This window comes from Triticum dicoccoides, chromosome 6A, assembly GCF_002162155.2.
Source record: "Triticum dicoccoides isolate Atlit2015 ecotype Zavitan chromosome 6A, WEW_v2.0, whole genome shotgun sequence".
NCBI lineage: Eukaryota > Viridiplantae > Streptophyta > Magnoliopsida > Poales > Poaceae > Triticum > Triticum dicoccoides.
In genome coordinates this window covers 591031940-591049079 of record NC_041390.1, presented here as the reverse complement: position 1 = coordinate 591049079, position 17140 = coordinate 591031940, and the positions used below count along the sequence as shown (strand labels likewise).

The window sequence follows — 17140 nt, the reverse complement described above, 5'->3', positions numbered from 1 at the left end:
AGCGAGGCCATTCCTCTCCCTCCAGTCACCACCATCTCGTCCTCCCACCTGAAGCAGCGTCGAGCTTACCGAACCACCATCAAGAGGATGTAACACCGAGCAAGGATGCCATTCATCTCCCACAACTTCTCCCGCGCAGAGAACAACAAGCGCACCCCCTGCCCCGGAACAGACTGCGGCCACCCAACTACACCGCCAACTGCCGCCGAGCGCAAACCGCAACCGCATCATGGCGCGAAACGCAGCTAGCAGTTGCGGACGACCAGCGAACTGACGAGCACATTGGCCTTCCCCACACAGGCTCAGCACGGCCGCGCCAGATTTGCGCCAACTCGCTGCACACCCTTCTCCACCTCGCGCTCCGGTGGCCACGCCATATCCGCGCCGCCCTGCTGCAGTCCTCCCTCCACCTCGCGCGCCGGCGGCCGCACCGGATCCGCGCCACCCCGCTGCACTCCCCCCTCCACCTCGTGGGCCGGCGGCCGCGCGCGCCAAGGCGCAACAAGGACGCTCCCTCCCTACGCGCACGTCGACGAGTGCGTCGCCCGCCAGCCAGGAACCCGACGGTGCCTCGTCGAGATCCACATCCCCGTGGCCGAGCCGCCCCCGCGCAGCTCGTGCACCTCGCGAGACGGAGAAGACCCCGCCGCCGCCGACGCCGCACGGGCTTTGCCCGGCGACGCACTCCGGCGGCGGCAAGGGAGGTAGGGAGGGGTGGGTAGGTGGCCGACGGCCGCGATATAGGGTTCTCCCGGGCTGCTGCGGGGAGCGACACGGGAGTCTCCCGAAGCGAAGTTAATGAAAGGTCTTGATGCTCATTTGGTTCCTCGAATCTGAGTCCCAATGGTCGAGGTTCTCTGTCCCAGCTGTTCGTGGTGACAAGTGAGCCATGTCAGCAAGACGAGTGGTGCTAAAAAACGAAGTCGACCACTCAAGCGTCCTAGAGCGCTTCTCAGCCGTTCGATGGGAGGCGTCTCCGTCCGCAACAGTCATCCCCGCGATTCGAGAACCGCCGGCGCGGGCCCCACACACTCCTCTCAACTCAAGCAACCCGAGAATGCCCGCCTCCTCCAGGCTCTGCGCTTACGCCACGTGCTCCCTCGCGGCCTCCCCCGTCCCCACCCCCCCTTCCCCACCCCTTCGCTGCCGCCGCCGCCGCCGCCACCGCCGACTCGCCTCCTCCATGGGCCAGTCCACGAGCTCGCCCTCGGGCAGCGGCCGCAGCCGCGGCGACTCCCGGTGGCCGGCGCTCCGGCTCGATCTAGGGTTGCCGCCCGGCCGCAAGCAGAGGCCGGCAGGCGAGAGGCTGAATTTGGGGGACCGGCTGCGCCGCGCGCTGTCGCGGCCGTCGCCCCGGAACACGGAGGTGGAGATTGAGGCCGAGGAGGAGGGGCGAGACGCTGGGAACCGCGTGGAGGTGGAGGCCGGCGGCGCCGAGGCCGATCACCTCGTCGTCATGGTTAACGGCCTCTACGGAAGGTGGGTGGAAGATACCCTCTCGCCTCTATTTTATTCGCGATGGCCACTAGTTTGTATAATAAGTTATTAACTGAGTTGTGGCTTTGAATAGTTCGGCGGATTGGAGGTTTGCAGCAGAGCAGTTCGTGAAGAGGCTGCCGGGGAAAGTCTATGTGCATCGTGAGTCTATACTGGGTGGTGCTGCTCTTTTAATTTGCTTGCTATGGATATGCGCATTACCACGATTGACATATATGACTTCAAATTCTGTTGATTTGTCGAAATTTTGGGATGAATTGGACCTTTTTAGTTTGGAGCTAGAAAGGTAAGTAGGTGTTACTGTAAAATCATGGCTAAATTTTCCTATTCAGTTTACCTGTAAAGGCATGACCAGCAGCAAATGCACCAACACTTCGGAGTTCAGATGTTCCAGGACTTGCCTTCAGCTGAATGTTTGATTGTTGTTTTGAAAATATAGAAAGAAGTATTACACTGGTAGGACGTAACTGAGCACCCAGCCACTGCAGATATAACTGCAATTATCTCTTTCCGATTAATACCTTTAATAATAATATAATTTGCCCTTTCCCGTGTCAGCTATATGATTAATTGACCGTTGACATGTCTGCGTCATGATGCACACTACTTTCTGGTAGAACTTGATACACGTCTTATATAATTTATCTGAGCAGGTAGTGAGTGCAATCATTCAAAGTTAACATACGATGGAGTTGATATAATGGGCGAAAGACTGGCTGAAGAGGTATCATCATTATCGACTTTGGCAGTATTCTAGTAGTTCTAGTCACTGCTAAAATATGCATGGTGTACTTAGAAGGAGACGCAGAATGATGGAAATAACAGATCAAGCTGAATTTTTTTATCCAGGTACACCAAGTTGTCCAGAGAAAAAGAAATTTGCGGAAAATCTCTGTTGTTGCTCATTCACTTGGTGGATTGATTTCAAGATATGCAATTGGAAGACTCTATGAAGAATCAACAAGCGAAGAGCCATGCCTTAATATGGAGAAGCATTCTGACCAAGAAAGTATGTACAGAGGCGGTAAAATAGCTGGCTTAGAACCAATGAACTTTATTGCGTCAGCTACACCACACCTGGGCTCCAGGTGGAATAAACAAGTAAGATTCAGGGCTATCTTGTGCGTAGTACTGGGGTACTAATACCATTCTATCAGTGGGAGGCCAAATATACGTTTGCTAGTAAACTTATCAATCACCATACCTTCTTTCCAACACTTAGGCAGTGATTAGATTTTGCTTCTGGCATTTCTATCGGCTCTTCTGATATTATTTCTACAAGTCCAAGACTCTTGCATTTGTCATATCACCTTGCTATTTAAAATGGACAAATAGCTCATGAACACAAGTGCATGTTGAATCTCATTCTTGCTCCAATTAAACTGGAGCCTTGAACTAGTGAGTGTGGATCCACTTGGTAAGGAGCTAGAAGTATTATTTTCCTTGAACGAAGTAGCCTAATTTTCTAAATAAAGGCATCATTGCTCACTTATAATTCCTACAATACCCACTTATTGTTTATACTAAAAGAGTTCATTTCCCTGCCATAGACTGATGCTACATATCTTTTATGGTTTCCTCCTTCCAAAAAGTTTCTGCCACTCCGAGTTTAATGTTCCATTGTGTATTTGTGTTTGTCCCTGAACTCAATTGGGAACAAAATGTCTTAATAAGGACAGAAAATGGTATTCATATCTGACATTTTTGTTCTCCACAGCTGCCCTTCCTTTTTGGTGTTCCACTTTTGGAACAAACCGCTGCAGAAACTGCACATCTTATAGTTGGGAGAACGGGTAAACACTTGTTCCTCTCGGACAGGGACGATGGGAAGCCTCCACTTCTCGTGCGAATGGTTGAAGACGGCGATGATGGGAAATTCATGTACCAACTCATGATTTGCAGAAATTGATATTGATACTTTCCCACCTGTTTTGCTGCAATGTCACTTGCTTATGACCTTGTTATTATGCAGGTCAGCTTTGCGCTCTTTTAAGCGCCGTGTTGCGTATGCAAATATAACATATGACCGTATCCAATAGATGTTACAAACTAAACCTTTTATATAATTTATGTATTGTACTCCCTCCATTTATACAAGGCTACATATTTTTATGTCTAACTTTGACAAATAATTTTATCAACAAAAAGTGAGTTATGAATGCACATTTGAAAAAAAAAACTTTCTGATGATTTTTTTATTACATATAACCCATATTTTGTTGACCAAAATTATTAGTCAAAGTTTGACACAAAAAACGAAGTGGCCTTGCATATAGAAATGGAGGGTGTAACAATTTTTGATTTGTTGTTTGAGAATCAAAACTCCTGATGCCAGTGCCCTTAACTTCGAAAAAGACATAGTTGGTTGGAGCACATCGTCGATTCGTCGTCAACATGAGTTACCGAAAGTAAGCGAGAACTTCACCTCTTTAATTTTTCAAGAAATATTACAATCTTTCTATGTCCCTAAAATTTTAACCATCTGCCCTGACTCTTGTTGTAGCTTGAGTTAGAAGCAAATAATGAGAAGTACCCGCATGTTATTCATGTCGATACTGCTAACTCAGAGGGCACTCAGCAAGAGGATTCTGTAGACACTTCACTCACGGATAGCCCTGAAGGTAACAATCATTGCAATTTATGTGCTGTGGTGTTTTAAGCTTGGCTGTGTTCTTTTAATAAAGCTGGGATAGAGTTCCTGCAAAATTTGAGTGAATGCTTTAGATAAAGCTCCAAACCAAGAAGCTGTCGATTTTTAGAGGTTCTAAAACAGTAAAACCCACCTGTCATAAGTAGGTTCAGAACCTTAGAAATTCGAAAATACTGATCAGAGACTCGGAGTATGGCATGCACTGTATATACTGTCCTTTTTAAAGTAGAGATTTTCTGCTACTGGTTTTCCACTTTGACATTCGACATTATTATTGCAGAGGAGATGATCCGTGGCCTTACACAAGTGACCTGGGAACGGGTCGATGTATGCTTTCATGAGAGCCGGCTAAAATACAATGCGCATTACAATATCCAGGTAGGATTCAAGCCTTACTGTAGCTATGTACATCTTATTGCCCTCATGATAGTTGCGCTCGGTTTGACGGTTTAATTAATGTTGCATTTGCGTTCCAACAGAATTGTTGTCTTTTGAACTAATTGGTACCTGTGGAATATGTGGGACGCCATTTGCTGTTAGATATCATATATATAGTGGTGCATGGTTTCTGAATTCTACCTTTACAAATAGTGTCACTAAATTGCAAGAACCTTAAAACGTTCAACTGTGGACTGAACCCTGCAACCCCCACATGCAGGTCAGGACCCCAATGAACTTGGAGGGAGAAGATGTCATCTACCATATGATAGACAATTTTCTAGTCTAGGCTGTGGCCAGTCTCACCTATTATTTTCAATTGATTCTACTGGAAAACTAATTCATCTTCTATATGGCGGCATAACTACATTCTAGTTATAGATTATCAATTGATTTCCTGGCAGGCCAACATACATGTGGGAGCATACATACCAGCATGTGACCTCCTGAATTCATTGTCACTCCTATTGTAGACTTGAGTTGGGCCATAATACTGTAAATATTAGCCCAATGGTGTAAAGTAGTGCTGATTAGAAGCTTATATCTCCTGGAGATCTGGGTTGTACATTGGAATCTGTATATTGGGACAATGCTTGGTGCTAAAATGTTATGGTATCTTCTGTTACTGGGTATGCAATTGCAGAGCATGTCCAGCTACTGAAGACCAACAGAGTCTTGTCTGCTGATAACGTCTGCTTTGTATCCGGAAAGGGAGGAGATGAGCAGAATCTGTGGCCATCCGCAAACTCAGCTGGAAATGGGAAACATCCCCTTTGTAAGAGCCGACCACATGCACTCAACAAGGCCATGCTTAATAATAGTCAATGGAGGTCAGAGAAGAGGAGCAGATTGCCTAAAACAGCTCCTCCCCTCCTGACCAACAGCTCCTCCCTTGGCAATCTTCCACGGCTCGAATGAAGGAACCTTGGGAGAATTGCAGGAGAGCGTAGGCGTAGAGACATTAGGGAGGCGAGAGAGGAAGCTGATCTGACCTGACCTGGCTGCGTGGGCGGGCGTGGCGGCGGGGATGGGCAAGTACAGCGACGGCGACGCCGGCGGCGGCGGGGGCAGCTACCCGCTGGTGGCGGTGTGCATCGACAAGGACAAGAACAGCCAGAACGCGCTCAAGTACGCGACGGAGACGCTGGTGCACCGGGGCCAGTCCCTGGTGCTGGTCCACGTCAACACCCGCGGCAGCTCCGGCGGCGTGGAGGACGCCGCCGGGTACAAGCAGCCGACGGACCCGCAGATGAAGGACCTCTTCCTCCCCTTCCGCTGCTTCTGCACCCGCAAGGACATCCAGTGCAAGGACGTGGTGCTGGACGACCACGACGTCGCCAAGTCCCTCGTCGAGTTCGCCGCCCACGCCGCCGTCGAGCGCCTCGTCCTCGGCGCCAACACCCGCAGCAGCTTCGTCCGCTTCAAGGCCGACGTCCCCAACAGCGTCTGCAAGACCGCCCCCGACTTCACCAGCGTCTACGTCGTCAACAAGGGCGGCAAGGTCACCTCCGTGCGCCAGGCCATCCGCCCCGCCCCCTCCGTCTCGCCGCTCCGCACCATGATCCAGGGCGGCGGCGGTGCCGCCAACGCCAAGCCGCCCGAGCCGCAGCAGCTGGCCGCGGCGCCCGCGGCCGCGCAGAAGTGGGCGGCGCCGACGCCTCCTCAGGCCACGCGAGCCGACTCCACCGTCACGCCCACGCTGCAGCCGCAAGAGAACTTCATCATGTAAGTTCTCTTTCTGTGCTCTGCTCGCTCGCTGGTTCATGCATGGACAGACGGACGGACGGACAGGTGGCTTGATCGATCATGGTTACGTACGTGGCAGGTCTCCGTTCTCGAGGGGCCCGGGCCCGACGACGACATCGGCGAGGAAGTTCCCGGACTTCTCGCAGACGGAGTCGTCCGACATATCCTTCATCGGGGCCCCGACCCAGCGGCGGAGCGTGGACCGGAGCGGCGGAGCGTCGTACCCGCCGCGGCTGTCCACCGGGTCGGACACCTACGAGCACAACAGCTTCGAGGCGCCGCGCTCGGGGTGGGGTCTTGACACCTTCGGCAGCGAGAGCACCTCCAACTCCCATACCAGCGTCTCCTCCTCCCTCCCCGCGGTACCTCCATCATGCACGATCGACATGCATGCCTGCCATTAATCTTTCTTTGCTGCAAATCTCAATGCATGCATGGATGTACGTAGGAGGACATGGAGGCGGAGATGCGGCGGCTCCGGCTGGAGCTGAAGCAGACCATGGACATGTACAGCACGGCGTGCAAGGAGGCGCTCACCGCCAAGCAGAAGGCCACGGAGCTGCAGCGCTGGAAGGAGGAGGAGCAGCGGTCGCAGGACGGCCGGCTGACGGAGGAGACGGCGCTGGCGCTCATCGAGCAGGAGAAGGCCAAGGCGCGGGCGGCCATCGAGGCGGCCGAGGCGTCGCAGCGCCTGGCGGAGCTGGAGGCCCAGAAGCGGATCGCCGCGGAGAGGAGGGCGCTCAAGGACGGCGCCGGCGGCTCGTCGGCGAGGTACCGCCGGTACACCATCGAGGAGATCGAGATCGGCACCGACCACTTCGCCGACGGGCTCAAGGTGGGCGAAGGCGGCTACGGCCCGGTGTACAAGGGGCAGCTGGACCACACCCCCGTGGCCATCAAGGTGCTCCGGCCGGACGCCGCGCAGGGCAAGGCGCAGTTCCAGCAGGAGGTGGAGGTGCTCAGCTGCATCCGCCACCCCAACATGGTGCTCCTCCTCGGCGCCTGCCCGGAGTACGGCTGCCTGGTGTACGAGTACATGGCCATGGGCAGCCTGGACGACTGCCTCTTCCGGCGCGGCGGCGGCGGGCCGGTGCTCCCCTGGCAGCACCGGTTCCGCATCGCGGCCGAGATCGCCACGGCCCTGCTCTTCCTCCACCAGGCCAAGCCGGAGCCGCTGGTCCACCGCGACCTGAAGCCGGGCAACATCCTCCTGGACCGCAACTACGTGAGCAAGATCAGCGACGTGGGCCTCGCCCGGCTGGTGCCGCCGTCGGTGGCGGACACGGTGACGCAGTGCCACATGACGAGCGCGGCGGGCACCTTCTGCTACATCGACCCGGAGTACCAGCAGACGGGGATGCTGGGCGTCAAGTCGGACGTCTACTCGCTGGGCGTGATGCTGCTGCAGATCATCACGGCGCGGCCGCCCATGGGGCTGACGCACCACGTGGCGCGCGCGCTGGACCATGGCACCATCGCCGACCTGCTCGACCCGGCGGTGCACGACTGGCCGGTCGACGAGGCGCGGCGGTTCGCGGAGATGTCGCTGCGCTGCTGCGAGCTCCGGCGCAAGGACCGGCCCGACCTGGCCACGGGCGTGCTCCCGGAGCTCAACCGGCTGCGCGCGCTCGGCGAGGACAACATGCAGTTCTGCAACCCGATGATGGGCGGCGGCGGCGGCCTGCGGACCGGCATGACCAGCTCCGCCTACATGAGCAACTCCTCCATGTCGCAGTCACGGCAGCAGGGGCCCGTAAGAAAACCAGCACGATCGATCATCCACCATTTCTCATCCTCCTTGTTGCGCCACACTGACACGGGTAAATCATGTGCATGCATGCATGCAGGATGCGATGAGCGATCCGTTCGCGAGGTCGCAGTACGGCGGCGGGAGCACGAGAAGGCCCAACTACAACTGAGCAAAGTCGCGTCGTGATTGCTGCGCTGTGCTTCTCAAGTTCTCAGATCATTAGGCCCAAGAGCGGAGTGTTTCGAAGGTTCATCATTTGCAAGCAGACTGTGATTCTTCGCCCGTACCTAATACGTACTTGGTCGTGGTTTCTTAATGTCGTCGGTCGGTAGCCACCCGTCGTGCATGCGCTCCTTGTTGTAAATTTTGTAAAATGTACTGTACTATACTGGTGAAAGCAATCGTGTGTAAAACGTACCGAAGATTTCTTGATCCAGCTCTTGTTTTAAACCACTGTTTCTTGCCCTGTGCTTCTCTTACCGGACTTGTGGCGCAAACAGCGAACCTAACAGCATGCATGCATGACTCCTTCAGAAAAGAACAGTCGACTGCCACTCTGAAGTCTGAAACTATACTGCAATCAATCTCAGAGAGTACAGAAGGATTGATTAGAGCATCTCCAACAGACCCCAAAACCCTCCACATGTCCGGGTGGACCCCTGGACACTGTTCGGATGAAATGACGCATCCCAACCGACCCTTAGGGCCAGTTCTTTTGAGCAATTCTTCCAGAATTGACCCCCTCCCCAGCTTCTCCCAGAATTGCTACTTAATATTTTTTTACAATTCCTAGCTAATTAGGACACAGCCCATATGTTTCGGGTTGTTCGGCACCCCTTCAAACCTAGCCCATCCATATGGCAGATTTGGAGCCGCCCAGATGCGTCTGACATATCAGATCCAACATGTCAGACTTACCCTAAATCCTTCAAAATGTAGAGCGCATTGAAGAGGAGCTGAAATATATACCTTATAGATTTATCAAGGAGCTGGGTATAATAGATTACGACCGCCTTTTCTCATCTAAACTATCCCAACTACAACGAAATATATGGAATTGTTTTGGTTTTGTTGAAAGAATGTGGATTTCAGGCAACAATAATATAGTACAATGGCCAGCAGAGGAATTCAGAAACTTGAATTGTCTTCAACGTCTAGACTTGTTTGGCTGTCCCAACTTAACCGGCTCACTTCCATCAACAGTATCTGATGACAAAAATGTCCTACTTCCTCGACTCCAGGATCTTCAAACTGTAGAATGTGAAAATTTGGTGGAGGTTCCAAAGCTGCCTGCATGTCTTGAGAAATTGCACATCATTGCTTGTCCAAAGCTGATGTCCATGCCAGCAAATCTTGGAGACATAAAAAATTTGAGAAAACTCGAGGTATTTGAGTGCGAGGCACTGATGACATTTCCAGATGGAATGTATGGAGTGCCTGCACTCAAGAAGCTGTGCATAGAGCGTTGCCCAAGGATAGAGACACTACCGGAGGGACTCCTGCAGCAGCTCCCAGCCCTGGTGAAGCTATGTATCCATGACTGCTCCAACTTGGAGGGAGCCTTCTCAAGAGGAGACGCTTACTGGAATCTGGTTGAAGGAATTCCACAGAGATCAATTGGCTGAGCCCATGCGCTGGATGTGCTTAGGTTGCCTTCAATTGGGATACTTGTGACTCTGCTTATGTATGCCAGCCTCGTGGAGTTGTGTGTTCCAACGAGGTACATATACCCTCATCTATTTACCTTGGTTCTCATTCTTTGAAATTATACTTTGGTCCACAACTTTCCACAACACTTTGTAACTCAACTTCTAATTGTTCATGAAATGCTCCATCGATCGGTCTGTTAATTATATGTTGAGTACAACCAACCTAGAGTTGATGTCGTTGTACAGTCAAAACTCAAAAGCACTTGTATCTGCTATCACGTTCAGATTATATGTTGAGTAAAACATTCTGAAGAGTCTTCATGACTTTTTCAGGTATCTGCTATCATGTCCTAATGAACCGCATTGGGTACGAATACTGCAGTTGTACCTGTACATGCATCACAACAGTAAAGGAAAGCCATTTCTTGTACAAATCCCTCTGTTCCTAAATATAAGACCTTTTAGAGATTTCACTATAGACTACATATATGTAGTCTTATATTTAGGAATAGAGGGAATACTTGCCGGTACGCACACGCCATGGCGCATGCATTGCCTTAGTATGATACTGTATATGTTACGTACATACTTTTGATTCAAGAATACCAGATTGCCAGTATGCAGATCTGCAAACGCATCTGTTAGGTTCTGCCATGGATAGATTAGATTTTCTTAGCAAACTATGGTCATAGCTTTATGGACTGAAATGAGTCAATATATATTGCACAATGTTCAAATAATAACTGTAACTGCTTGAAATAATTCATTGACTGGGATTTCCTTTAGCTCACCAAATTGCTAGTTCCCAATCAAGTATGTCGTTCTCGTCGGACAGAAGAGGAGTTTTTTGTAAATACAATATCTGCTTACTTAAATAATGAATCTTTGCACTTACTTATGGCAGAGATGCATACATGTCTTCCAGAGTTATGCATAACTTCACCTTCAGATCAATTAGATCGTATTCATTTTTCCTTTGTTTGTCTTCATATGTTCCTTTAAATCTGTCATCTCAACAAAAGTTCACACGCGACAGACCAACTTGATCGACCACTCATTTTTTGTGCTTAACCTACATAATATACATGGCCATGGTTTTTTGAAACCCTTTTTTCACTACTGCGACACTAGAACCTCTGCATTATATATTAGTGGTACAGTAAGTATGTACTTAAAAAAATCAACAAGAGGTGTACTGCTTCCACCGTTAACAAAATTTGTCCCCCTCTTGCAGCAATGACAATCCACACATTTCCGACCTGGCACTGCCGAATTGATCATGATGTGCGTGTAGGATGTCGTTGTAAACCCTGTGTGTAAAGCGTGGTGCGCACTACTCTACACTACGTTGCTACGTTGTCTTGATTCAGCTGTCTGTAGATGACCCTGACGCTTGTGCTGACTGCTTCTTCCACAAGTTCCCTGCTGCTGCTGCTGTTCATGATTTTTGCCGCGTGGTTACAAGTGCTGTTGCGCAAAAAAGGGAATAGATGAGTATTTCCCGTCCTCTCGTTCAGACTTCAGAGAAGCAGAGCCGCCTGCCTGTCTTCTGAAACTCTGAAGTGCTAGTATGCTGGAGTACTTAACAAAAAAACTACCACAATTCGTGGAACTGTGCCTACAAACTATCACTTTACGAATTTGTACGAAAAACTACCATTTTCTCATTAATCCTTGACTAAAAACTACCATTTAGACGAGTAGGAGGAGCAAGGGGCAAACCTGGGCGTCAAATTCAGACCTTTATCTCTCTACTACTATAGTACACAATTTTTTGAATTTTGAATCTACCTTTTTCTTGCATGTTTTGTCCATCAAATTACACAATGGATTCATTTGTAGTCGTCCACTTTATCAGATCGAACGGCCCACATTACCCGGATTCGCCACCCACCTATTCCCGCCAAAGGCTGAGAACTCAGACGCCTCTTCTGGAAAACTCTACAACCCACGCTCGCCTCCAGCAAATTGATTCCCGCCAAGGCTCCAGCAAATCAATTCCCCGCCAAGGCGCAACCTCGCTCACTTCACCACCACATCCATATGCTCTGTATGAAATTTCTCTAGCGTGTACGTCACACACCGCGATCTCCGTCAGCTCATACCCACCGTCCACGCCCCCAGTTCCTTCCAATCACGTCAACATCCAGATTGCAGCTCCGCCATCGTCTCCTTGCAAGCTTTGTCTTGGTTCGATTTTTCTTGCTGCCTGTTGAGTCCAGGTTCATGAGAGCTGGACATCCTACTACAACTAGCTGACCATAGTGCCACCGACGGATTGACCACAAGTGAGCTATTCCTTCTCTAGGTGGCCCATCCTAATCTGTTCCTTTGGAATTCTGTGATGATTCTTTTGCGTGCGAATGTTACGCAAGTGATCCTTCTTGCTATCAATTATATGAAATACATATTCACTGGTCTGACTGTAGCTGTTGATTTTTCTGCTTTTCTTGCACGCAAGGTGTTTGTGCTTTTGTCCAAGCAGCTATCTGTTGGTAGACTATAAAAGGCAGTGCTATTCTGAACATAAAGCACATGTTCATTCTGTTCATGTCTCATATCCGTTTGCAAATTTGAGTATGCTTTAATTATTTTTCTCGGATTTGGCAAGCTAAAAATGGTCTAATGCTTATATACTGTAGGTTGTGGCTGAAAATACCTGGCTTATAACAATCAAGAATCAAAGTAATAACCGCTAGCCGTCCAGTAAAACCCAATAGATGGAAGGCCGAGTTCCTTTCAGAGATATTACAAATGTTCACTCGACGACTTCACCAAAAGGGAATCAACGTACATTTTGCTATTACCGATATCTTCTACTTATTATCCTTATTGATCGCTTGCCTTGATATACTGTGTGTTTTTGTTTGTTTTGTTTGGTGGGGAAATAGTAGTTGTGGTTGCAGAGCAGAATGATCCTTTAGCAGAAACCAAAAACGCTATGCAAATGAATTCTTCCCAGCGTAAGCTTTACCACGACCGGGATAGGTATTTGCAAATGACTCCATATCAGAGGGAAGCCTATCTGCAAAGGAATCGTGAGTATAAAAGAATGCGGCATGAGTGCCGTGCAAGTTGTAACAACACACAACCAGCACCACAACAGAAAATTTTGAGAGCTACTAATAATAACCAATACATGACAGGTGACTGTTCTAATCAATAAAATATGCATTACAAATTTTATCAATGGCCGTTGAATGTTCGTTTATCTCATTATTTTTTATTATATGATGTATAATGATTGGGTAAACTGAACCTATATTACAGGAGAGGAAGTCATGGCCATTTCAAACTATGAGAGGCACGATTCAGTTTTTACTCAGCTAGGGTCTTCATCAAAAGGCAAGCAAGGTTGTATATATAATTAATTAAGAAATATCTACTGTAAAATTTTATTTATTATATTTCATTACACTGCCGTTGACTATTTTTCCTTGAAAACAGTGGCAGAAAATGGTGGTTCTGAGACAAGCCGTCCAAAAGCTGGAACTCGGTTCACTATCAGTCCATCTGGCATATATTTATCATCAATATCCTCGGAAGAACAAGCTGCAAAATATGAATTGAAAAATGTAGGTCAGCGTAAGCGGCAACATTGCACCAATGTGTACTCACAACTGTCACATGACCAGGAAGAAACACACGTACAAGAGATTTGTGGCCCTAATAAAAGAAAGAGGCCAGAAAAAGAAAGTTGTAGTACCGCACGGGATCCTGGTAGAAATACCAACAACTTGCATGAAGACATCATTTATGTGCCCCAGGATTATTTTCCTGTCGTTCATGGTAATTTTAGTCATAAAAAAACAATGATTCAATCTATATGCAGCACATAACAAGTATTTCATCTATTTACAACTAGATATAATTTGTCAACAGATTATCTGGCAAATACCAAAGACAACATTGAGTGCGATGAAGTGGACGATGAAAGTCTTATGTATAATGGACCAGGTAAGCATTGACTGGTACTTTGCTCAATCATTCATATTTATTTGTAATACTTTACTAAACTATTACTTTAAAAAAAATACAGGTCTTGACTTTGAATCATATCAAGAACCAAAGCATGTTACAAAATGTATACAAGCAGACCCATATGATCGTATATATCATAATGTGCCCAGTGGTCATCATTTTCTAGAGCGAGTGCCCAACTGTAGACATTGTAATGCGAAAAGGTTCCAATATGAGACACCAACTTTTTGTTGCATGAATGGAAAGGTGAAGATAGTAACCCCAGTGGTTCCTGACGATTTGCGTCAGTTGTACACGAGTCAGGATCCAAATGCAAAATACTTCCAAGATCATATACGGTACTTCAATTCTCATTTCTCTTTTACCTCTCTTGGTGTCATCTTGGACCAAAGGTTCTGCAATAGGAGGTCTGGAGTTTACACCTTTCGTGCACAGGGCCAAATTTATCACCGTATTGACCAGTTGGTTCCAAAAGAAGATGGCCCCAAGCATCTACAGTTATACTTCTATGACACGGATGCAGATTTGCAACAAAGATTTCTTCACTCGCCTAACTTAAACCAAATTCTCATCCGGAAGTTAGTAAATATACTTTCAAGTAACCCTTATGTACAAATATTTAGACACCTTGGTTCTATTCCAAACCTTGATGAATATATGATTGAGCTCAATACAGATATTGCCTTAGATCAGAGAGTATATAATGCTCCGACAACATCACAAGTAGCAGCAATCTGGGTCGAGGGAAATAATCCTCGAGGTCATTTTGACAGGAGTATCATGGTGTATGGAAAATCGGACAAACCACAATACATAAAAGCATATCATGGTTGCTATGATCCATTGTCATATCCGCTTTTTTTCCCGAAAGGGGAAGTTGGATGGAACTTGAATTTACCAAAAGTTGGTCCCCATGCTAGGAGGACGAGAAATGATCAAACAAATGCTCTCAATGAAGAAGGCAAGTTTTTTGCCAAGTATACTTTTTTATTACTTTGTTTCAGATTCATTTATCTAACCATAAATTGCCTTGCACGCAGGGATGGAAAAGAGTCCTGGTTCTTGTGTGTCACCAAGAGAATATTATTGTTATAAGTTATAAATTTGAGAAGGAGATTTCAACGTCTTACTATTCGGAAGGCGATTAACTCAACAGTATATTGTTGATATGTACATCAAGATTGAATCAATAAGGTTGGCTTTCTATTTACAACCGTCAACTCAAGTTCTCATACGTGCAGATTTATATCAAGGATTGGTTGATAGCGTTGTAGCTGGTGAGACACGTGCATGCATGACAGGAAAGCGTATTGTGCTCCCCCCAAAATTTATTGGAGGACCAAGAGACATGCGTCGAAGGTATTTAGATGCAATGGCATTGGTCCAGCGGTTCGGGAAGCCAGACTTATTCATTAGAATGACTTGCAACCCGCAGTGGGAAGAGATAACTAGAGAGTTGGAACCAGGCCAATCACCACAATATCGTCCAGATTTGGTAGCACGGGTCTTCAAGGCAAAGTTGGAGGATCTTAAAGATCTTTTATTCAAGAGAAAATTATTTGGTGAAGTCGTCGCACATGTTCATGTAATAGAATTTCAGAAGAGAGGCCTACCGCATGCACACTTCTTAATTATTCTGAAGTCAAATTGCAAGATTACTAATCCAGATCAATATGATGAGATAATATCAGCAGAGATCCCAGATAAAGACAAATACCCTGTATTACATGCTTTAGTTATTAAGCACATGATGCACGGACCATGTGGAGTTCTCAACAGTAAGAATGCTTGCATGGAAAATGGAAATTGTAGATACCATTATCCGCGGACATTCTCAGATACAACATTACAGGGAAAGGACTCATATCCAATTTATAGACGGAGGGATGATGGTCGTCGAGTGCGCATTAGGGGTGCGGTGTTGGATAATAGATGGGTTGTTCCTTACAACCCATATCTACTTATGCGATACAATTGCCATATCAATATAGAAGTTTGCTCGAGCATTAAGGCTGTTAAATATTTATTTAAGTACATATACAAAGGTCATGATCGCGCCTCCTTTGTCATTGAGTCCAGAGGAGATAATGTTGTTATTGATGAGATTCGTGAATATAGGGATGCAAGGTTTATATCACCTCCAGAGGCAATATGGAGGATTTATTCTTTCAATCTAAGTGAGATGTCACCTCCAGTTTTGCAGTTGCAGGTCCATTTGCCAAATATGCATCTTGTGCATTATGAAGACTCTGATAATTTGGATAATGTTTTACGCAGAGAATCATCTTCAAAAACAATGCTTAGTGAGTATTTTAGAATGAATTCTGTTAACATTTACGTGAGGAATTTCTTGTATAAGGAGTTTCCGGAATATTTTGTGTGGGATAGCAGTTGCAAAAGTTGGAGACGTCGCAAGCAGAAATGAATTCAGATTGGGAGACTTGTGTCCGCGCACCCTACTGAAGGAGAGCGTTATTACTTGAGGATACTACTAAACCACGTCAGGGGAGCCAAATCATTTGAGGATCTACGAACAGTTGAAGGTACTATTTTCTCGACTTTTAGAGAGGCTGCACAGAGAAGGGGTTTCATTGAAGATGATCATAGTATTTCTGATTGTCTCAGCGAGGCTGCGACATTTCAAATGCCCTCTGCACTTAGAAGACTTTTTGCAACAATTTTAGTTTTCTGTGAGGTAACAAATGTCCGTGAACTGTGGGATAAGCATTTAGAAGCCATGTGTGATGATTTTTGAAGAGAAAATGTAAACGCTGAAGTAACTGAGCAGATGGTGCTTAAAGATCTTAGAAGTCTGTTATATTCAATGGGGAAGGACATAAATAACTTTGACTTGCCATGCTTATTGGATAGCAATGATTTGGAGAGCTTAAGTTGGAGAGAAGTATGTGATGAGATGTCTATTGAGGTTGAGCAGGAACACTTGGATTTGTATGACAAACTAAATAGTGAGCAGCGACTTGCTTTTGATGAGATAATGACTCATGTCTTGCACCAGAAGAGTATGGTTTTTTTCATAGATGGTCCGGGAGGTACAGGGAAAACATACCTTTATAAGGCTTTGCTCGCAAAGGTGCGGTCAATGGGACTAATAGCTATCGCAACAGCAACCTCAGGTATTGCTGCATCTATCATGCCTAGCGGTAGAACAGCTCATTCCAAATTCAAAATTCCAATTAATATTCAGGATGACAGCATGTGCAACTTCAATAAACAAAGTGGAACTGCAGAATTACTTCGGAGGTCATCTTTAATAATTTGGGACGAAGTTGCTATGACAAAGCGTCAAGCTGTGGAAGCACTTGATAGATCTTTGCAAGATGTCACCGGTTGTGGATCACCATTTGGAGGGAAAGTAGTAGTGTTTGGAGGTGATTTTAGACAGGTTCTTCCGGTGGTGAGGCATGGCAC

At 47.2% G+C, this 17140-nt stretch overlaps 3 protein-coding genes across 6 annotated transcripts; all 3 read left to right on the top strand.

Annotated features, from left to right (window-relative positions):
- Positions 1–1042: 1042 nt before the first annotated feature.
- Positions 1043–5190, top strand: LOC119318211 (putative lipase C4A8.10). Its single transcript, XM_037592735.1, has 10 exons — positions 1043–1479; positions 1571–1638; positions 2151–2221; positions 2347–2598; positions 3215–3378; positions 3470–3525; positions 3853–3905; positions 4001–4118; positions 4428–4525; positions 4806–5190. Exons 1-10 carry the CDS (start codon positions 1058–1060, stop codon positions 4872–4874), a joined length of 1371 nt encoding a protein of 456 aa, XP_037448632.1. The 5' UTR covers positions 1043–1057; the 3' UTR covers positions 4875–5190.
- A 143-nt stretch (positions 5191–5333) lies between these two features.
- Positions 5334–8547, top strand: LOC119318210 (U-box domain-containing protein 52-like). Its single transcript, XM_037592734.1, has 4 exons — positions 5334–6310; positions 6411–6693; positions 6780–8084; positions 8179–8547. Exons 1-4 carry the CDS (start codon positions 5613–5615, stop codon positions 8248–8250), a joined length of 2358 nt encoding a protein of 785 aa, XP_037448631.1. The 5' UTR covers positions 5334–5612; the 3' UTR covers positions 8251–8547.
- Positions 8548–11484: 2937 nt separating this feature from the next.
- LOC119318209 lies at positions 11485–16137 on the top strand. 4 transcript variants are annotated; one of them, XM_037592731.1, is made up of 7 exons: positions 11485–12018; positions 12373–12876; positions 13001–13084; positions 13178–13519; positions 13613–13687; positions 13770–14672; positions 14752–15940. In XM_037592731.1, exons 2-7 carry the CDS (start codon positions 12672–12674, stop codon positions 14811–14813), a joined length of 1671 nt encoding a protein of 556 aa, XP_037448628.1. In that variant the 5' UTR covers positions 11485–12018; positions 12373–12671; the 3' UTR covers positions 14814–15940. The 4 variants fall into 4 exon arrangements, with proteins under 4 accessions (XP_037448628.1, XP_037448630.1, XP_037448629.1 ...); XM_037592733.1 differs by lacking the exon at positions 11485–12018 and having other exon boundaries at positions 12025–12876; positions 13770–14049; positions 14485–14672; positions 14752–16137; XM_037592732.1 differs by lacking the exon at positions 11485–12018 and having other exon boundaries at positions 12025–12876; positions 13001–13075; positions 14752–16137.
- Positions 16138–17140: the final 1003 nt, after the last annotated feature.

What these genes read in the sequence shown, in the direction of transcription:
- LOC119318211 (XM_037592735.1), top strand. Translation starts at nt 1,058, where the DNA reads ATGCCCGCCTCCTCCAGGCTCTGCGCTTACGCCACGTGCTCCCTCGCG. An exon ending in GCGAAAGACTGGCTGAAGAG is followed by an intron (nt 2,222 to 2,346) that starts GTATCATCATTA and finishes TTTTTTATCCAG; the next exon opens with GTACACCAAGTTGTCCAGAG. An exon ending in TGCAAATATAACATATGACC is followed by an intron (nt 3,526 to 3,852) that starts GTATCCAATAGA and finishes ACTTCGAAAAAG; the next exon opens with ACATAGTTGGTTGGAGCACA.
- LOC119318210 (XM_037592734.1), top strand. Translation starts at nt 5,613, where the DNA reads ATGGGCAAGTACAGCGACGGCGACGCCGGCGGCGGCGGGGGCAGCTAC. An exon ending in TCTCCTCCTCCCTCCCCGCG is followed by an intron (nt 6,694 to 6,779) that starts GTACCTCCATCA and finishes GGATGTACGTAG; the next exon opens with GAGGACATGGAGGCGGAGAT. An exon ending in AGTCACGGCAGCAGGGGCCC is followed by an intron (nt 8,085 to 8,178) that starts GTAAGAAAACCA and finishes GCATGCATGCAG; the next exon opens with GATGCGATGAGCGATCCGTT.
- LOC119318209 (XM_037592731.1), top strand. Translation starts at nt 12,672, where the DNA reads ATGCAAATGAATTCTTCCCAGCGTAAGCTTTACCACGACCGGGATAGG. An exon ending in TAATAACCAATACATGACAG is followed by an intron (nt 12,877 to 13,000) that starts GTGACTGTTCTA and finishes CCTATATTACAG; the next exon opens with GAGAGGAAGTCATGGCCATT. An exon ending in TTCATCAAAAGGCAAGCAAG is followed by an intron (nt 13,085 to 13,177) that starts GTTGTATATATA and finishes CCTTGAAAACAG; the next exon opens with TGGCAGAAAATGGTGGTTCT.